We start from the raw sequence: 22,455 nt of genomic DNA on the forward strand, positions 1-22,455 counted from the left end.
GCACCCAGTCCCTCTTGGCCTAGCACAGGCAGTGCAATGCTTTCTTCTTGGGGATGTGTTGTGGGTGAAGATACTTCACATTATATAATACTCCCTTTTTAAAATCTTTTTTCCCTTAAGTTTGATTCTGGGCAAATTCTCATTCTTTTCCTCAGTGCAAAGTTTCAGAGGGAGAATCTGTTAATCTGATTTCTGGGTTTGGAGTAGTTTTATACTGAGTTATTTGCCATGAGTAATTTTTTTTTTTCTGTGCTTGCTCTGGCAGCATTAAGTTTGCAGTTGGACTTAATCTTAAAAGTCTTCTCCAACCTAAATAAGAGAGTTTTTCATTGCAGGTGAAGATCCGTGGTGTTGAATTTGTAGCTTGAGTGTGGATCTGATGGGTGAGGGATTTGCACACTCTGTTTTGCAACTGAATAAGACTCTTTATAATAATAGGACAGAGACCAACCTGCCTCTTCATTTTATAAAAGTATCAGACATAATGAATGTCATTCTCTGTTCAGAGGCTAAAAGGCCCTGGAATTCAAAAGAATCAGCACAAGAGGGCCTTCTTCAGGTTTCAGACCTGGGATAGGTCTTTTGTATGTTACACTTCATTGGCTGAAAACAAAAGCAGAGGGAAAAAGCTGTAGAACTGCATTATTCTGTATCAGAGGGAATATCTTTTACATCCCCCAATTTGGAAATAATGGAATGGATATTTCTGCTTATTTATTTTTGTGTTCAAAACCATAGTGTGAAAACATTGCATATACCTGTGAGAATAGAGAGAACTGATCACTTGGAATTGAAACTCCAACCATGGTGAAGTGAAAGAGTTGAAAAATAATCTTTTTTTTCCTAAGAGTAACATTGATTTTCTCATTTGGAAGCATATAGAATTTTTGTAGTCTTGGAGAAAGGGTTTTGTTTTGAAGAAATTTTATCTTTGTTTCAATAGAATAATCTAGAATGAAAAATAACTTGAAAATGTCTTATATCCTTCTGAAATCTGTATTCTTCCCTAGTGTACAGACTCACTGCTGAAGGTGAGCATGAATAATGAAAAAGGAAAATACCACAGTAAGGTGAAATTACTGTTCTGGCTAAAGCCAGACATTGAGGTTTCAGGACCTGAACTGAAGTGAAAAAGCAAGAATTGAAAAAGTAGTTCGATTCTTTTAAGTGCTGTGAGGAAGAGTATTAAGAATTACTTCAAAATCTAGAGCCAAGAAGTCTCAAAGAAAAAAAAAATTCCAAGTATTTTTCTGATTGAGAAATGAGTGCTCCTTTAAGCAGATAGATGCAGCAGGAGAGTCAAAGATAACTTGGCCAGTGCCACGGAAGACATGTATTTGAAAAAGCAAATAAAACCCCTAACCACAAAATGTAACAGGAATAAGAGCAGTTGTCTGTAATATGCTGTATCTGTTCACTCATCCATTTTTCTAAATAAGAGGGAAATGCTCATCTTAGAGAATGGATAAGAGCTCTTTTATGATAGCAGAACTATTTAATATTTTACAGTAGAGGCACTGGTGCAATTTTCCATATATTAGAAGATGTGCTGAAAAGATAGAGGAGCATAAGTTAACCTTTAATGGGAAGAAAAATTGCAAATGCTGATCAGAAGCAATGTCAGAAGGGTACTGAGAAAATGCTATCAAAGACATTTCAGTTCCTCAGCTTTTGCCTAGTAAAGCAGGATTTCCATAGAGATAATAGAAACTTCAACTGGCAAAAAATCTGATGTAATTTACCTAGACTTGACAAACTCAGCTTTCATCACATTACTGCAGAAAAAAATAATGCATTGTGTCAGCAAAAAATAGTAGTGAGGGAGCTTGTGGAGTGCTCTGAGCACCACCCTGGGACCACAGAGGATGCTCCTGTGGAGAGACAGTGGGATTAACCAATTAATTGATTAACACATCTCTTCCCCTCTGTTGGACCACATGGCTTAGATTGGGGATTTTCTCACTGTGTGATGTCTTTGCGAGGGTTTTTATTTATTGCTTTTAAGAAAAGCAGGTTAGTTATCATGCTGCATTGTCAAGAGCCACTATCCTGTTGGCAGTGCTGTGAGAGGCAGCGGTGCTGCGACCTTCCAGTAACAAAGGTGCTCGGTGGCACAGGCACACACACAGAGACAGACACACACGGAGACACACAATCACTCCAGCTCATGCTTCTCTTGTAGAATCCCCCATGACAAAGTAGCGGGAAGGGTTTTTGTGTGGAGCTCCGAGGAGGTTTATTCCAGGCGCTCACAAAGGGGCCCAGACACAAAGCCAAAAGCACGGTTCAGGGCCCAGGTTTAAATATGGGGAAAGGGGGGCGGAGCAGAGACCAGGGCCAATGGGCTGAGGGCTCAGGGCGGTGCAGAGGCGGGACAAGGGGTGGCAGCCAATAAGGTAAAGGGGGTGGGGCACTGCAGCACAATGGGGCCAATGGGTAAGCAGGGAAGGGAGAACATTCTAGGGCACATACATATAAGAAAAAAGGGGTGGAGAGGCCAATGGGCCAACCAGGGAGGTAGAACTGGGGTACATTTGCATACACAACAGAGCATCCTGGGAGAGGCTCTGCTCGGTCACCTTGAACAGGAGATTTTTCCAACTTCGGGCCTTTCCTTCCAAGGAACCATAGTGGACCCTTTTGTGTAGGGCCAGTGGCCTCCACAACATACGTTACAGAAGGTTCCTCACAAATTTTATTTTAATAATTTATGAAGTGTTTTTACTTTGTGTTTTGTGTGTCATGTTATCATTACCTTGCCTGTTTTCTGTATTGCTTCGGTGTTGCATTTGCCTTTCAGCCTTTGGGTTACTCTCTTCATCTTGAATTCCGTTGCCTTTCTGTATGACTAAATAAAGACTAAATCCGTCTTTATCAGCATTTCTGGATATCTTGTCCATGGTTGCTAAGTCTGTTATTGATATGGAAGGACAGGGTCATGTCTCTGTTGTCTTTATAGTTTGACCAGAAACAATTTATTCAGCATTTTGTTAAATAGGTGAGGCTGGTGCTGGAGGAAGGCAAACGGAATATAAAACCAATTGATTTCCAGGCTATGTAATGCCCTCTTTTGGTAGTTTTTTTGAATTTTATATTATTCAAATAAGTATTATTGAGCTTCTCATGGTTACTCTAAGAGCTTTCTTCCCTAGTTTACATTTTTAAGGCAATTTGCCCAGAATATCTGTAATAAAAAAACCCCTGCATTGAAAATGTAATTGAAACAAACTGTTGAGAGCAACTTCAGTGCCTAAGAATTTAAAATTATCAGAGCATTTCAAGCTCTCATGTACTTTTTTAATTTAGAAGAGATTAGAGATGTTGTCCTGAATATTATAAAACAGCTCAGACCTGTTCTCATCTAGGAAATTAAAATGCACATACATTTCCAGGCTTTTTCATTTTTTCCTTGAGCTATGTTATAGTAAATGATTTTTTGGTAAGGGTAGTTTTGGTCAAATTCATTTCAGCATGTTAAAATATCAGAAATATTTGAAAACGTGGAGGTGAAGTATTGCTGGGCTGCTAGATGATAAGCCTGACACTAGATTTTGGATTTGGATTCAGAGCTGTGGGCTGGTGCTGAAGGGCTTTGGAGCCCACTCAGAGTGTCGTGGTTTTGGGGCTGCTGCCACTTTCTGCAGTGCTTGGTTGCTGCCCTGGTCTTGGGGCTCAAAGCTGCTCTCTCCGAGCTCTCCCTCAGCCCCTTTGCAAATGAGCACTTCTTGGATGAGTTGATGTAGTACAACCGCAAAAGAAGGGAAGGGCTTTCCTTTGCTCATTTGGAAATGGTTTTATTTCACGCTCTTGGAGAAACAGAGCAGCTGTTTTGGGTACCTGCAGTCTAGTCTCATAATCTAATACTATGGGAGCATTTCCTATTTTGTAAGTGCATTAATTTGAAATAGATCAGAGTTGGATATTTTGTAGCTATTACTAGAGTTATCCATATTTTAAAGATGTGTCTTCTCATTGCAAATTGGCAGTTCAATCAGCAGTTTTTAAAACCAATTGTCGCTTACAATCTAAATTCAGCATAAAACTAATAGTTATTGGAGTGCATGTAGAGCACTTGGAGATGGATGATGTAGTAATTGTGGGGTGGTTGTCAATTTAAACATTCTTTTGATTAATATTATACTGTCTCTTGTTGCTTCATCAGACACAGAAGTTCTGAAGGTCAGATTTTTGTTTCTCAAATTCTTAACAGTATGTTATTAACTATTAGAGAAGGTAGTTAATACAATAGATGGAAAATTCACTTTATAGTTACTTTAGTTTTATTGATCATTTTATTATGTCAATCCATTAATTGAAGTCATCCACTGGCTCATTTATGATTCATGGACCAAGTTCAGTTCCCATGAAAGCATATTTAACTCCCTCTGTAATTACATGAGCCATATTACTTCCATAGCCTTCATTCAGATTCTGATCAGCAATTCAGCTTCAGCTTAGGTTCTCCCTGATATTGTTCTGCACTTGCAGAGTGTGGTTATTTGCAGAAATGTTTATGGAATGATTGTATCCACAGTGTGTTTCCATGAATAGGGGATTTTTTTTGTCCTGCTGATTAACCATCATTTGTCCAATTGGGAAGCACAGAGAATGTCAGAAATTATTTGTTCACATAAAATGTTGATTGAATATTTATGAGTAACTCTGAAAAAAGAAAACCCGCATTGATTTGGAAGCCAAGGAAAGAGCTATGTTTGTCAGATAATTTATTTGAAATCAGCAATCAAACTAGCTCTTAGCAAGAGCTGAGTTCAGTTTAAACCTGAATATATTTACAAAGTGGATGTATTTTTCCCAAAGAAAAGATGGAATACTAGGGAATTTAATCTAGGGTGGTTTCAAGAGCCAGTGGCTAGAAATTAAACCCAGTTGCATACCCATTAGGAATAAGGTGTGTATTCCTGTCAGAGCAGGTCAGTGGCCATCACAGAAAGTAATTGTTGACATCATCAAAGCTGCCACAACTCTGGAAACTATAATTTAATACAAGAGAAATCACTGTACTTAGAGGCAAGCACATGGAAATGTGGAGTTGGTGGCATATGGCAGAGCAGGGTGAGAAACTGGTGATTCTCTTTGGCTCATGAATCTGCTGACATGTCAGCCAAGTGGCAGCTAGGACTTCTTGGAGCTTCAGTTGAGAGGGTTCAGAAATAACACTTGATTATTACAGTGGATAAATAATGGTATGCCTTTAAAGAAATTGGGGGGTGGGGATTTAATGTGTTTTTTGTATAGCTTTAAAAATATTTGTTGAATTTCTTGAATTAATTTTTTACTCTTTTTTATGTTTTATTTCTCCTAAAGTATGATTGCACAGATTTTACAGCAATAGCTGTGTTATGCCAAGCCTGTCTTCTCAGCTGACTGTCCATAAAGGCTCCAAGCAATCAAGTGGAAAAGCTGAGGAATGCATTTAAGTAATTCTGATGTTACTACAGAATTAACTTTAGGGTTTTTTGTCAGGGAACTGCCCTGATTGTGGACACTGGAGCTTTGTTGTTCTTGCTGTGTTAAAGGCGTAGTGATTTGTTCAGCATGCATATTCATTTCAGCAATTTTTGGTGCTCTCAAGCTCTCGAATTAGCCTTAAAACTGTAAAGTCTGCCTTGACTGACTCACAAATGGCAGTTTGGGAAGTTAAAAATAGCAACACAGCTCACTAACTCACTAGTTTTGGTAAAAATAACATGAGGTTTAAGTAAAAATTTAAATAAGGATAAAACTGAGGTTACTGCATTAAGCCTGGAATTTTTTAGTTGATGCTGCTTTGCCTTTGGGATGGAGGTCTGTGACCAAAAGGGCAGGAACAGAACTCAGTATGGAAGAAGGAGATCATGGTAAATCAGAGCTGTAAATTTCATGTTGCTTTGGGGGTTTGATTGGATCCTCTATTTTATATTAACACAGAACCAAATCCTTAAGTTTTTTACTTGTCCTTAAATGTGTTTATGTCAGGAAATCTTCAGCTGTTCAAATAGAAATTTTCAAATACCATTGCATTAGAGAGACACAGTGTGCTAAAAAGTTTTCCTTTGTTAAATTGTGCCTGCATGTATTTTCATTACATGGGACATATTTTGGGTACCAGCTGAGCTCAGGGTTGTGTGCTGTCAGCACTGCTGGATCAAATTATCAAATTATTGTCAATCATAATTTAATTTATTTGTGCCCAATGCAGTCACAACATGAAGTCCTTTTACCTACTGCATTGATTTAAACATCTCATCAAGTTTAACCTCATTCTTGTTAGCAATTATGAATTGGGGGGCAGGGCATTTAGGCATTTCTGGAGCAGGTTGTTTCTCCCCAGATGGCATTTTTAAATTCAATATGATACTAACGGGAGTAACTATGAATGCTTGTGTAAAGATAGACTGAGCCTCTTGGGACCTTCTTGAGCACTCAAGGCACATTTAAATCCCAGCTGTCAAGTGAGCTGCGTGTCATTCTGCCAGATGTCTGACATACATGGTTAGCACTCCGAGGGACCTAATTTCCCCACTTTCAGCAGGATCCACGCCTCATGATTATGGAGTAACTGTATCCTGCAGAGTGCCTGTTTCTGGCTTCCAAATATCTTCTAACATCGTATGTCACATGTTTTCAAGTGAGTTAAATCTGCCCTCTGCAGACTCAACTTGCTGCACATAAATTTGAAGGAATTCTGTAATTTGACCAATATTGCCTGAGTTAACACTGTAGTTAAGGTCACTAAGAAGAAATAACACCATCTACAAATACTGTGTCAGGTTTGATGTTTACTTCAGCTTCTTTGGCACTGAAGTAGGACTTCTAAACTTTGGCACTGAAGTTTAGACTTCTAAACATCAATACTGATTAACTTTTTTGTTAATTAAACATTTATCTCTTAGGATTCTTCCTGTCCCTCTGACTCTGTTGTTCTTCAGCAGTTTTCAGCCTTGTTCCTATGGGAAACTATTTCCCACAGTCAGAGACTGTTTTAGGTGGGAAGGGACCTCTGGAGTTCATCTGGTCCAACCCCCCTGCTTAAGTAGGGTTAAGTAGAGCAAGGAAAATATCTCATGGTACTTTATTTTTTTATTCTATCCATAAATGCAGATGGAGCCCAGTTCATCTTGAGCAAGAGAAGAGTGCCCTGCGTGGGAAAACAATTCAATCTCTTTGCAAATTTGGCAACTCCAAGACAAATATGTTGTCTGGACAGGGGTGAAAAAAGGGTTCCACAATCTCAGGCCCATCACTTCCCCAAAAGGGTAAAAGCTGTCCAAGACTTGAGATAGATAGATAGATAGATAGAGAGAGAGAGAGAGAGAGAGAGAGAGAGAGAGAGATAGATAGATAGATAGATAGATAGATAGGTATAAAAGAAACTCTGATATTTCTGGCACCTCTTACTTAAAGAAGCAAGCCAAGCATTAAAGATATAAGGTAACTATAACCAAATAGAGTAACCCATGAAAATGTTTCATCTTCAGTAGGAAACAGTGGCAGCAGTGAGTCAATAGTGAAAATAACAGTGGGGGTGGAGCCCCCCAGCTGATTGTGAAGGATAAACTCTGGGTGCTTTGGGATAACAGGACAGTGACTAAAGCTCTAATTTCAGCAAGGCTGGCCCAAGGATTTCAGCCAGTGCCTAGTGAAATGCCTTCTGGGCAACAGCCATTAAATGGGTGTAATTAAATAATAATTAAATCAGGCTTTGAATGCAAAGTAGCTGCAAACAAGTCTGAGAGATACTTTGTGCAACAGGAGAGTAAATCTGTTGCTCCATGTGCCATAGAGAGTGTGAAGTTAGTTTTATTTAGAGAGTGCTCAGCGCTGTACCAGGATCAGGTACATCAGTGTTATTTAGCATCTCAGATGAGGATGTAGCTTCCCATTCATCTCCCAAATTATTCTCTGACTGTTGAAGGAACAAAATTTTCTGGCACCTCCTTTTAGGGCTGATGCATTTTAATTCATGGGGAAAGGGCTTTGTCAGCTTGAAGCATACAAAGAGATTTTATATTGAGTGGTCAAGACTGTGGGTAGTGTGATTTTGGCTGTCCAACTGCCTTTCTGCAGTGAATCTGATAGGTGCAAGTCACAGAGTGAGTTGTACTGGAGACTGACAAATTTCTGCCCCGAGATTCTGCTTAAGAGGCTGACAACAGTGGGCTTGGAAAGGAGCATGCTGAAGGAATAACTTGTAGCTGACTCTAGTTGAGTCCTCCAGGTGTGTACCAAGGGGAGATCTGGACCAACAGTTGGTTGACTGAAAATCTGATGCTTTACTTCAGTCTGGTTTAGTCTGGGGGGAAAGCTAAATACAATTAGTGTGGTTTTGGGTCATACCTAGCTCTGCTCTTTTGGGGTTTTGCCACACTCAATTCATGTCACACATCATGACAGCCCAGCTGGGACAAGCACAGGGTGTGAACTGCCTCTTTCCTGAGCTCCTGCACAGGCTCTCTGGGCCTTGGAGCTGTCTCTAGGAATTGAGAGGGTCACTGTCCTCCCTCTGTACAGTTTGGGGTGGATACATGGGGTGGGACTGCAGTGGTGTTGGCTCCCCTTGGCAGTGTCCTAGCACAGCATGCCTTCTGTTGTGGACACGGTGCAGTGTCCCCTGGGAAGGAGGGGAGAATTCCATTCCACTAATTATTCATTAATTCCCAAACCACTATTTCTCCACTGCATGCCTCTGCCACCCCTGCCCTCTGAGGAACGTTTAGAGGGCCTGTGTAGGGCCATAGATTTGTGCCTTAGGGACAACCTGCACAAAATAATATAAATCACTAAATAGTTTATTGTACACTAGACAATCGTAATAATCCTTACTAGTGTTTCTATTCATATGCAAATTAAGATGCTAACAGTAGTCGTTGTTGGTTTAGAACAATCAAAAGGATATTGTGAAATTAATTTACTTAAAAGAGTCTTGAAAGAACTATTATTTATATTGTGAATATTCAGTGACTTTTAATTATGAGTGATTGATGTGCCTAGTTTTTATATTAATTCTAAACAGCAAGACAGCAGGCTTTCTCTTTTCTTTAAGTCTGTGTCCTGTTGATACTGGTATGGGATAATCTACTTCAGATATCAAAATAAAGCCTCCTAAGACATGCAGAAAATGCAGGGAAAAACCTGACATAATCTGTTTTTGGTGCTGAAGGCAGCTCAGCGTCACAGCCCAGTGGTATCTCGGCAGCCTGGAGCTTAGCAGAGCTATTTTAGCTATTCAGTGTTGTACTTGAAGGTCACTTAAACAGCCTGGGTTTAGATTTGTTGTTTTATTTTGCTGCCTCATCCATCTGATAAGCCGCTACTCAGAAATCTGAGCCCCTTCTGCTTAGTCTGTGAAGGCCTGAGTTTATATCTAGCCTTCACTGTATGACTGAATGGCCTAGAAATGAAACTAAATGAAGTGAATGAGAATGGGGGGAGATATCACACCATTTGCATGATTAAGCAACATGCCTTTGCATATCACAGTATTTGCAGTTTCATTTCTTGCCAAGGTTTACAGCCTGATTTGTGCAAGGGGCACAACACAGAGCTGGCAACATTTGTAGGTATAGGAGAAGTGAAGCTCACTCAGCCAAGCACAGTAAGGCTTCCCTCACAGCTCAGGCAGTTGAATTAATGTCCTTCTTGACATCAAAGCAATTTTCTGCAATTGGAATTGTTTTATTTGTTTATTTGTTCCTAGTTTAGAAAACCTTTAAATACTAAAATACTTATGCTAAGAAATCTTGGTGTATAGTTGCTTCTAATAGCATTCTTCTTTTCCATCTTACCGTTAAAAATGCCATTAGCACAAAAAGTACATTTAGTGATAGAAATGTATTAGGTGATGCTTTTCTTTGCCCTTCTTTTGGGGGCCAGAAGAGCAGAGAAAAAGAGGAATCTCTGGGATATGAGCACAGTATTCCAGGCTGAGACACATCTCATTGCTTGCAAAGCCATGTGAACTTCGCAATTTATTCATGAACACAGGCAGGATTGAAGTTCCAGCTTCTGCATGAGGTCGCAGTGTGCAGGATCCTCATTTAAATTCGAGATGTGACTTCTTTCTCTGAGTGTCATTTGCTGTCACCCTGAAAACAGTGAAGCCACTCCTTCAAGACATTTGGCAGGCAACAAAAGTGCCTATTCTAGTAAGGCACATATATTTGTCCATTTGCCTTGGAGAGCTTAAAAGTATTTCAGGGAAGATATTTTCTTTTAGGATACAGTTGGGATGGATAAAACTTCATGAGCTCCTGTCGGCCTACAGAGAGATCAACAGTAAAGAGTGAAACAAATCAGTTGAAGTGATAGCCTTTATTACTTGAAATACATTATCTACAGCTAAGGCATAATATTTTTACTTTTTGTAGGCTACTGTGATTAAGGATTTGCTTGGATTTGGATGATGTCCATTTAAAACAGGAAAAATTATTTTCTTCAGCTTAATGGGCTTAACATGGTTTAAGAGGAAAAACACTCCTGAGTGTGCCCAGGTGGGAACAGAGTAACTCTGCCCTGTTCTCCATGAAAGGGAGGCTGCACCAAGCTGCACCTCTCTCCCCTGCCCACTGAACAGCCACACCACAGGCCCCTATCAGCACAAACCCAAAGGGAAAGAAAGACTTTGTTCTTTTATAAAAAGAGAAAAGCTTAACTGATGATGACAGAGATAATCAACAAAAAATGGTAAATGTGCTCTTTGCTTTGGTGGTTATCAGTCATGTCTGCAACATCAGAATTCAAGCTGTCTCATCCATTAATATTCTGTTGTGAAGTTGGCTGTTAAGTCATGTAAGTAATTTAAAGAAAAACACATCACAGCACAGACATCAGATGTCTGAAATTTTATTCATATTATGACAAAGCAGAGAGCTAAACCTGACAGAGATCTCATTTGTTATAGTTTATTAAAAATAATGTCACTGAGCATGAAACTAGGCTACATATAGTATTTGCCTTTTCTGTCAATGTAGGCATGTATGACATGATAACCTGAAGCAAATAGTGTCAGGTTTTACTCTGATAAGTGACTAATTCTAACCTGGGAAAAGACTATACAGAAGTACCTACTGAGCAGCTCAAGTGGTGGAGCTTGATACAAAAACTGCTGTTTGTCACTGAAACTGCAGCACTGAATGTTCTGTGCATGGAAATGCACAATGTACCTGCAAGTAATAAGCCTTTAAGATGGTGTTTCCAGATGGCAATATCTCAGCTGTAAGACAATTCCTGAAACCAGGTGAGAGACAAAACACTGAAGAAAATGGTCTGTGTGATTGCTGTGCATCTGTGCTGAGTTTCTGTCACATTCTTGTGTTTGAACAAAGTGAAATTCTTTTTGTTTTGGTGTCTGAGGCCCTCTGCTGCACTGCAGAGGCTTTTGCTCCTCCTCACTGTGTTGGAACCGTGGTAGCGCTCCAGACCACTGGTGCTTCTCATCCTGTGGGTCTCCAGGTGGGCTGTGTTCCTAACTATTCACAACTTTCATAATATCCATAACAAGACTTCCAGAGTGTGATTATTTCAGAGACATTAGGAGGTCAAATGGGAGGTGAAAACTGCTGGTGAAGGAAACAGTGCTAATAGGACTAGGTGAAAACTTCAGAGCTTCACTTTTGTCAAAGTGCTCTGACATGCTGGGATGTTCTAAGTTATTATTTAAGTTTTAATTTGCGTATTAATTTTGGCATTGCCATTGTTACTGAAGTCTCTAAGCTTTGGTTTTAGGTGGTTTGACATTTCAAATTGTCTTCTCAAAGGTGCTTGCATGAAGGTCACTTTATAAATGTAACTCTGGCTGATGTTGTGGTTGTATTGTTCTTTGGGGTTTCTCTGTGGGGGAAGAATATGTCCTTGCTAGTAGTAAAAAAAAAAAAACAGAAGAGAGATTGTCACTAACCAACTTAGGTTAAAATGTGTTGGTTCACTTCTGTGTAGAAGTTTTAATGTCTTTATTTTATTGTCTTTAGCACAAAAAGTAACTACATTTTAGATAATTTTTTCCTTGATTTTGCATGCGCTGGTGTCAATGTGATACCCCTGGAAAACTGACTTCAAATGCAGACATGATTCTAAGAATGGGTGAGACTGGCTCATCTGATCTTAGAAACAGATTTGTGATTCTTTTCAGTGAAGCTAGGAGAAAGAGTAGGCTTATGTGTTAAGAAATACCTGTAGGGAGCTGGGGATTCTTCCAGAGTTGTACAGTAACTACCTTCCTTTGTTCCTGTCACAAAATGATGACAAATTACAGCACTTGTGGAACACAAGAGGAATTAAAGGACCTCTGTATCCACAGTCATTGCTCACTGCCATACAAAATTAAACATGACAGGGCTGGATTACAAAGCAAAACAAAATGAATTACAACTGAAAACCTCAAACAAACAAGCAAGAACCTCAAAACCCTTGAGATCAAGGTGTTTACTGTAGAGAATCTTAAGAGGGAGTGGCATTTGGTTGTAACTTGCCTTAACTTATCCCTTGTAGACAAAAAAAATCATCACATTTCGTTTTTAAAACATAATAGTGGTAGAAATAACACCATTTTTTTTTAGAAAACTCTCAGAAGGTTATGCCACTAGACGAAACACTTTCTGAGGAGTGGTAAGCTACATGATACATCCCTGGCACTGCATCTTTTTTATTGTTATGCTTATTATTGCAGTTCTAGGCACTCCAATAATTACCAAGATGTCTTTTATATCAAGTGCTCTACAACCTCAGAATAAAACCTACACTCTTGAGAGAGCTAAAGCCTACAAATAGAGTATTAGAAACAGGAGATTCTGGGAGAGAGGAGAAGGGAATGCTAGGAAGTACTGACAGAGCATTCTTGAGTAATGCTTTGGATTAATCAGAAAAATTAAAATGGCTTTTTATTTTTTCTTCATGAACATTTGGGAAATTCTGTGGAATGGGCAGAGAGCAGTGAAGGCTGGCAATTTGGAGCTGGATGATAAGCTAGTGATACTTGCTTGGCTGATCTGTAACATGAGAAAGGTTCAGAAGGGCTTTGAAAACGAAGACAAGCAAGTTTAAGCAGTGTGGAAAACAGAACAAGAGGAAAGATATTTCCTTCCTGAAAGGTAGCCTGAAAAATGAAATTCAGAAGCATTCAGGAGGGATTTGAAGTGGGTATGAATCTTGACATCAGTGAGGAAACCAGCAAGGGTCAACTTGCAGTGGAAAAGTTGTGTATTATTGCAGGAAGAATAGGCTGTATGGCAAGATTTGATGATTGGGAAGAGGTTCAAGGTGAAGATGTGCATTATATAAACACAATTATCTGAACATGATTGTGCCCATTCTAATCTGGAGGTCTAGCTATGAAAAGGTAAAAAAAATCTGCTTTTAAAGTTACTGATGCTGAGCTACCAAGTGCTTATACACAGATGGCAGTGAACTAGCTCAGATTTTAATTTGCCTAGAAGTCAGCTCTGCTTTAAAGGATGGACCAGTGCATCAGCATATGGAAACAAAGGCTGTTTGTTTCCTGGTGAGTATGTGTTGAAGGAAAAGAAAACAGTGTAAGAAAGACAAGGGATTCTTAAGGAATCCACAAAGAAAACTGTGGAGGTTAAAGAGAGATTAGTGGGAAAGGGTGAAGGAAACTGCAGATAGGTGCAAGTCACAGGAGCCATAAGACAACATGCTTTTAAAAAAGCAGCACACAGATGCCAGAATGGTTCTGGATTTTTCGTTGCCTTTTTCTTTTCTTGTGGAAGAGATGTAGATATCTTGTGCAGAGAAAAGAGCAAAACCCACAGAAACATTAGGAACCAAATCAAGTACAATTTTAATTTATCCAGGTCCTGTTAATTCTGTACTTACCAGAATTAGGAGAACTATGGCAGTAAATACTGAGAGCATATATAAAACCCATGATTGACAGCTTTATTCAATTTAAAAAGTGGAGCTTAAGTAATAGGATTTTTGTTTGCTTGTTTAAAATAAAACCAAAGCAGAATACCAAAGTAGGCAACACCAGAATTAGGTATTCCACTGCAATATGAGTTCATGAATTTAAATTAAGAAGAAAAGGTCTGACTTTTCCTACCTATTTTCTATCAAAATGTTAACATATTTGTGTTATGTTATGTACATATTTTAAGCATGTATTTTTAGCACCACGCTGTATTATTTAAAGTTTGTGAGCATCTTGGTTTTATTACTATCAAATATTGTTGCTTGGAGTTCAGGTCTTAATTAGTGCATGGACGTGAAGAAGAGCAAGTAGGTCACGTAATCACTATGCTGGTGCCTTAATTCAGTAGATACAAATCTGAACACTGAAGTGAAATAGTGAATCTCCCTTTAATACAATTAAAATCTAAGTTACGGTGTTGCTACTCTTGGTATACCAGAGCTGTTTGTCAGCTCTTCACTAAGGCAAGATTCATAGTTAATTGGTCCTCAACTTGGATGAAGTATCATTACAATGGTTTTAAAGTTGAATCATCAGGCTGCAAACCTGGCTCCAAAACCAGTGTGAATCTTCCGAGGGTTGACCTGTGGCTCAGGGGTAACTTTCTATAATTCCCAGCCCATGTTCTCATGTACTTCCTTCCTCAGCAGTGTTTTAGGGCAGCACAAGACACAGAGATGCTGTTGCTACAGGACAGCACAGCCTCTCTCCTCTGCCACTTCCTACATTAATAGTAAATGGGAAAACACTTGATTTTTTTCTTAATGATGTATATGTTTGTGTTGTTCAGAATGAACTTGGATTCTGTTGGACATTTTCTTATCAGGGTTGGAAAGCTCTTTCTGATGTATTTATGTAGCAAGAAATGCCAGAATAGGAATCAGGAACAATGGGAAAGGCAGTGGGAGCTAGGTCTGTATTTACTGGAATCCACCAGACTGCTCCTTAGCTGGAGTTACAGTCAAGTATGAATCTGCTGTGAGACTTTGGACCTAGTATGTTAATATATTAATCCTGACAATAAATGACTTCATGGATTCATTTGGAAAAAAATATGGTTCAAAGATGGAATAAAGCAGTGGTGAATCAGACTTCTTATCCCTCAGTTATTATGCCAAAGGCAGAGTAGCAAATAAATACTGCTGGTGGTGAGCATTAAGTTTGCTCATTATAAATGCAGAGACATGTACCAGTCTCCAGCGTGATTTCATCTGGGAACATTGCCATAAGGATTACAAATGGCTTTCAGCCTGAAAATTGGTATGTATTGCTCTAAACTTACAGTGGGGAGTTGGCAATTTATCCTTCAGATAATCATCTTGTGTTAAGTTGAACATCTAAGTGTAATTTTTTGCTACATGATAAACCAGCTCCTATGAATAATTTACTGCAACTGGCAACCCACTTCAGCTCTGAAGTCTTTATGAAGTCTGGTGGCTTTTCAAACTTTAATAACAAACTTGGAGCCAAAAATCCCATCACACTTAAAGTCAGTGGAATTTCAGTGTTAATTACAATGGGAATCACAATTTGACCTCTTAGGGCAAACTTCTCAAGGACAGAAGTTCTACATGACATCATTGAAAAGGCCAAAGTTGTGCATTTGTGTCCAAGTAAGCAGTGCTCATTTACCCTCCCCTGTACTCTACAGCATCATGGGGAGTTGTGCAGATTTTATCTTGTGTAGGTGTTTTCAGTGGGCAAAAAAATGTTGGTTGAATTACCTTGAGTTTCATTTCTCCCATGGCACATTTAGGTGTGTTCTGCACTGTGCCCCTGCAACACAGCACATGATGTCTGAGTGTGTTGCTCCAAAATTATCCTTCCAGCCCTGCAGGAAACCTGCCAAGACAATCAAGTTGGTGATTTTCAGAAAGAGCAGCAACACCTTTCAGTTTGGCAGGCCCTGACTGAGTGGCTGATCTATACCAGTGAGGTCTGTCCCAGCCTTTTGGTCTGGCTCTGTCTGACCAGGTTGGGCCAGAGCTGAAGTTCAGGAGGAAATTCCATGGCTCATGCTCAGCATCATCCCCCTGTGTAAACAGAAGCAACCAAAACTTGTCACAGATCTTTCATATCAGCAAAAAAGTAAAAAAGTATTCTGCATGCACGTGCTAGGTTCCATATACATTATCTCAGCTCTAACCCTTTAGAAATCACTAACTCTTATTTTCTGATTTTGAGCCTTCTTGCTCAGCTCTGCTTTGTGCTGTGCTCCCTCCATGCCCCCTGGCACCTGTGTGTGCTGTGCAGGGCTTTTCAGGGAGCACTAGCTCAGCAGAGGATGGACTCTTCAGCAGTGAGAGGGCTGTGCAAGTGATTTCAAGATTACAGCTGAAAGCAGAATTTGTCTCAGAGGAGATGGGTGGAATAGAAGGGCCAAAAGACCCTTTGTTCTGAATGTAACGACTAAGATTTAGGGGAGATTGTGACTGCAAGTATAAACTCTCCATTTTCCCCTCCCTGCTAATTTGCTGCATGAGATTGCATCAGGAGAGAGGGGAGTCCTGGCATTCCCCAAAAATGAGTAAGGGTATGGCTTAGTGCAATGACAAATAATGGGTGAAGCTGCTTCTCTTTACTTCTTGAGTTGGTCTGAGTAGCAGTACTGAATACAGCTTTTGTTTTCATTGCAATATTGTAAGCTTTCTTGATAGCCAAGCAAACTTTTAGAAAATGTTAAGCTTAGAATATTAAATAGAAAAAAATAACATTGAGCAAACTAATTCACCTGAAATGCACATGTGGAGAGCATTTAAAACACCTAATTTTCTCTAACAGTTCCGAGTCATTATGATGATTTCCTGAGAATCCTATGGAGTTCTCAACTACCACTCATTCATGTTCTTATCCTTTGGATATCTTTTTTCAGGACAAATACATGTTTTTCTTAAGAAAAAAAGATAAATGGTGTAAGAAAAATAAGTGTGCCTTGACTAAACCTCACACTTTCACCTCTTATGAGGATTTGGGGAACCATTTTATTAGTTTTAATTATGTGATACCAGTCTCAGTTTGCTTGGCTTAATGTGAATAGACAGAGAGATTATTGGGTACAGCAAATGGAAATGAAGCGATGGCTTTAGATAGGACACTTCTAGTTAAAATAAATTCAAGAAAGCTACAGACTAATTGGTCCTTCAGTTGGAAGGTGCCAATTTAGAGATAGAAGGGTATTTGCGAGCCAGGTTTTCAGCAGATATTGAAAATACTGGAAACAATTTACAAGAAATCCCCACATTTTACAGTCTGGGGGATGATTAATTATGAAGAGTTTAGTTGAGGCTGGTCTTTGAGAGCACAACAGAGACTAGAACAGAAGCCTTGTGGCAGACACCCCTGTCATGCTTTGAAGGCAACCAATGTGCTTCTCTTCAGACCCAGGTAGGAAACCTCTGTTACTTTATTCATTTGCTTGCTGCAAACCTTTAGATTGACAACCCAGGGTTTTGTTTTGAAGAATTTCTTTCCCATGACTTTAGTACACTGCAAGCCCCAGGCTTCCAGGGAATGTTTCCTGAGGTCCCTGGATGCAGCAAGGAAAGCAGGCAGCCTCCAGTCAGCCTGTCCTGTGTGCATGGCACTCACCCACTTGTGGCAGAGTGCTTGAAGGAGAGGGGGCAGTGCCAAAGGCTCAGAGCTCACGTTGACTCTGAGAGTTTGTGGATCACAAATCCTGCCCAGGTTTTTTACGGTTTCTCACTGACAGTAATGCTGAATTCACTTGCAGCTTCACTTTTTGAGAAGGTAAGTGCCTTTTGTCAAACCTAAGTGATTTCCTGAACAGAAGTGTTCCCTGCCAGGTGCCCAGGAGACAGAGTTGTACATCAATGCTGCTATAGTGAAAAAACGGGATGGTAAAATGCTGTGGGCTACAGCAGACTAATGAAATGTAAGGAGGCTTATTTTGTTACAGACAAAGGGAGTTGGTTACCTGGTGCTTTGGTACCAATATTCAAGCAGGATTCTTCCTTTGTAGCTCCTCCGGGAGTATGTGTTTGATGGTGATGTGAAAATGTGTGCTTGTTTTGCTAAGGAACTTGGAATGAATGCTGTAAATCAGCATACAGCAAGTGTCTTGACTTCACTGGAACGAAATAAATTTTTGTCTAAGGTCTAGTCCCTTGAACAAGCACTGCTGTGACATTTGCTGTTGTAGCTCAAATGAAAAGTCCACATTTTAAGTAAAATTTTCAAAGTTACCCCAACAATTTAGCAGTTCATATTTAGTGTTCAGTCAGTTGGACTTCTAGGACAGTACTGGAATGGTTGTTCAACAAATCACTGCCCTGAATTACTGCAGAATTTCTGTCCTGTTGTGTTGGTTGATGGTGGTGTTTGCAATACTGTAGAACAAATGGGCTAGTGAAATGCATTTCACCTGTATCTTTTCAAGTGTTTTAAACAAGAGTGCCTCAATTGTCCATTTTGTGCTGAAGTGCACTGCAAAACAGCTTGTGTGCTTGTTGATGCTTCTTAAAAGCATCCTCCTTAAGAAGGAGGATGTATTTAACAGCTTGTTTAAATCACAAATGCAAGCTGTGTGTTTATATGGCTGCAGGATGTTAAAGCATGAACGTGGTTTTAATCTGTAGGGCCATACTTCACCTGAAGGTCAATTTAAAATATGTTCAATAAAAATGCATATTGTGCATAGCTAACATGTACATTTTGAGAGGGTAATTCAGTTCCTGTAACTCAGGTAATTTCCTACAGCCTGCTCCAGACAACTAATTTGTGTACCATCCTTAAACAAAAAAAAAAAAAAAAAAACAAAAAAAAAAACCAAACAAAACCACACACAAATATAACAATACAAAACAAAACCCAAAAAAACCCAAAACAAAACAAAAAACTTCAAAAAGTATTTTGGAAAATGCAAGTAAGCAAATAGAAGCAGGAAAGTCTTATATGAAAGCAATTAAAGTATTTTTAATATTGTTTAAAGGGAGGCGTTACCATGGTTTCATGTTTAGTAGCTTTAGGTTTCAGACTAGAACAGTAATCTATAGTTAATATATTATATATATTATTATATATAGATATAGATATAATAGATATTATTATATGTTATATTATTAATTAATATTAATTTATATTAACAGATTATGTATTAATTTATTACTTAATTAATAATAGATTAAGAATAATTAGTATTATTAATCTTATATATATCTAAAATAATATAAAATTTATTATATATATTATATAGTTAATAGTTTTTTCTCTTTTACCAAATGGATCTCCTCCCTTCATCCCAACAGAGTTATTATTGTGTTCTCTCAGTGCAGGGACTGTTTAATTCTCAGGGAGAGGAACCAGGGGCTGTTGGTAGATTTTAAGAAAAGTTTTCTGGCCAAGTGCAACACAAACTAGTACCTCCCTGTCAGCTAACATGCTGCTCAAATTGAATTTTTAGAGGTTGTGTGGTTTTGATTTGATTCCTCCAGCAGAAAAACACAGCAGTCAAGCTGCAAGGTTGTGCAATGTTTTCATTTCTGAAGTGAAATAAGAAATGGATTTATTGTATAAGAGACCAACATGTTTGTAATGATACATAAAACAGTTAAATATTGTCCACATTACTGGATAAGCAAAGCAACATCTTGGAAGAGCCTTGCTGGACAGGCTGCTACCCTACCACATTCTGTTTTAGTTTGAGCTTATTTTTACATGCCACTTACCGAGCTGAAATGTGCCTTTCCCAGCACTAGGTGAGAATTCAGGATTTCTCACCTCTTTTTCTAACTGGCCCACAATGAAAAAATGAGTTATATTAGCAGGTCGGCTCTCTCAATTAGCAACCTGCTAATTAAATCTGTGTTTGGTTGTTCTGCTTCTGGCCAGAAAGAGGCTCAGGCTGAACCATTGCTGCATTGACCCCAGGAGAAGCTGGTGGAGCTGTGGTGTGAACTGGGTTTGCTCTGTCCCTCCAGGAGGTGAAATGATTACCTGCAGCCTTCGGGCCATGCTGCAAAAGGCTGAGGTGTGTGAGCTGATAAAAACAGCTCAGCCACGAGGGTTTGCAGGCACACTGCTTTCTTTGTGCAGACCTTAGCATAATGCACAGAATGTCTCAGAGTTACAGCCAAGCCTGCTCATTTGTTTCCAGTGACTGAGACGTATCATTAAGAAAAAAAAAATGCAATCCCCCTTTATTTTCTTGTATCATGTTTTCTGTAGTGACAACGTGCTGAAATGAAATATCTCTTCCTATTAGTTAAAAATTTAAATGACTGACAAGTTCCCTTTATATTTTCTAGTAGTAGTTTCAGGTAAGAGGTAAATGAGCTGCAACAAAAAGTTCATCTGTAGGGTGTCCTAACAATCCCCTTTTAAGATCATCTTGATCGTATAGCCTTGCTCTGTCACTACCTCAGTCTCTCCAAAAAAAAATCACCTAAACAGATCACATACATGTCTAAAATAGTTGTTCTTGGCCTGTCTAGAAAGTGCATTCTAAATGTTTATCAGTTTTGTAAGGCATCAGTTTTGTTTGCAGGAATGTTAGTAACCTGAGTTGTGGATGCAGAGTGATCTTGTTATAATTCTTACAGTTTACTTCAATCCTTACTTCAATCATAACCATCCATTCTGGAAATGTGCTCTGCCAGTTCCTTTTATTACCCTGTTCTCCTCCTGTACGGCATGACTGTACTGTTCAACTTTTCTCTGTTCATCCTCTTAAAACTTGCACTCACCTCACTTAAGCCAGCTCAGGCTTGTTATTGTTTCTGTGGGGTGAAAACAGTGAAACTTCATTAAGAGGGCAAAACCTTGGATTGGTCTAAATCATTAATGGTAACTTAATTAACTTTAATGCAGCTCACATCTGCCCTGGCAGTGTTACAGGAGGGTAAACAGGGGACGCAGTCTTGCCCAAAACACCACCATTTGTTGTGCTTGTATTCAATCCCTGCATTGACTGCTTCCAGCATTCTGGTTATTATTTAGTTATTTATTTATTTATTTATTACATGAAGCTACAAAATCTTTTATCAGTCCTGGCTTGTTCTGCTTTTTTGCTTTCTCTCCTGTTTTACCAAAGTTTTCACAAATGAGAACACTCACACATAAAACAATTTACAACACCAACAATGAACAAATCTGGGCAGGAAAATCTGGGCACCAAAAAGATTCCCAAATACACGCAGCATAATTTCCCGTTTCTCTTTTGTTACAAATAAAATAGCTACAGCAATGACAGGGACGTTAATTTGGTGCTTCTGTCCACTCTTGTCTGTTGTGACTCTGCCACCACTGACTGAGTTATCAAAGACTTAACACCTACAGCATGATGCTTCCATTTCATCTTTCTCATGGTCCTTCCAAGAGAAAGGTCTGATTTTAGCAAAATAAATTCTATTTGTGATTAGCAGTTAGGCAATCCTGGCATACCTTCCTGTGTTACCTGTGTTCCTGTCCTGTGTTACCTTCCTGGGCTTACATGTCACCTGCCAATCTGAAAGAGGACATATCCCCTCCATCCCTCCCCTTCTTTTTCTTTCTTCTGGAGAAACCTTCCACATATCTTTGTAGTCAAACAGAGTAGAAAGAATTTGTATAACAATAAACTCATGTCTTTGGTCCCAGGTGTAATCCCTGAGGCCTTTGAGGGCCCTTCTTTGCTAGAACTACGGAGCAGTCAGTGTCTGTCCCTTTTCCTTGTCTCTTGTATCTGTGTGTGTTGACATATAAAAAGTAAAATTAGAACAAATGCCTTGAAACGTGGCCATTCTGTTCTCTCTCATGCCTGTATCTGTCACCAGTTGCTAACAACTTTTTTTTTCTATATAGTAGCTGCTTCAAGTGTGGGTTCTAGCATTTGTTTGCAGAAAACCTTAATGTATCTTTCTATCTGTCCTATATAAGACTGAGATGCTCTGAACTCCTGTGTTGCTGTTCTCTTTTTTTACCTCTCCAGTGAGGTGTTATCCTCAGATGAAATAGTCTAATCAGAGCTGATGACCATTTTCAAGCCAATCCCAGGGTGTGTATCTTCTTCTTTGAAGACCCTCAGTATGACCATACAAAACAGAAGTAAAAAGTCTCATGATGAGACAATAATCAATTGTATTTGCATATTTGCTCTTAAATACTTAACCATTATTTAAGCAATTAATTGTTAATTTAGACCAACTTTTAAAATGTTGTGTTGCTTCCTGCATGAAAGGAAACAATTTAAAAGCCACTATGGGGTCAGCCTGCTGCTATTCAGCATATTTATCTTTGCCATTAGCTTTTGGGTGAAAGTGCTGCTTCTGTGTAGAGGCCACAAATCCTGTTTGTGCTTCCTGTTGCAGAATGTTTATTACACAAGCAGTCAGCAGCTCCACGTGGGTGTTCTGAGCCCCACAATCGACGATGATGACAACAGATGCCTGGTGGATGTGAACAGCAGGCCCAGGCTCATTGAATGCAATTATGCCAAAGCCAAGAGAATGAAGCTTTACTGGCAATTTACTCAGGTAATTCTTACCAGCAGCCATTTCAGAAAGTTTTAAAGCTCTGTTTCTGTGTTGAAGTGTGAG

General features: G+C 39.2%; 1 protein-coding gene across 3 annotated transcripts in view; it reads left to right on the top strand.

Annotated features, from left to right (window-relative positions):
- GALNT18 (polypeptide N-acetylgalactosaminyltransferase 18) overlaps nt 1-22,455 on the top strand; it is a 209,243-nt gene that overhangs the window by 170,037 nt on the left and 16,751 nt on the right. For 2 of the 3 annotated variants that reach the window (XM_064426186.1, XM_064426188.1), the window contains one exon: nt 22,228-22,392. The exons of the other annotated variant lie outside the window; for it this stretch is intronic. In XM_064426186.1, the coding sequence (XP_064282256.1) occupies nt 22,228-22,392 (165 nt within the window). The remainder of the gene's footprint in view (nt 1-22,227; nt 22,393-22,455) is intronic. 3 annotated transcript variants of the gene reach the window in all.

The sequence above is a fragment of the Passer domesticus genome, chromosome 6, assembly GCF_036417665.1.
Source record: "Passer domesticus isolate bPasDom1 chromosome 6, bPasDom1.hap1, whole genome shotgun sequence".
Taxonomy (NCBI): Eukaryota; Metazoa; Chordata; class Aves; order Passeriformes; family Passeridae; genus Passer; species Passer domesticus.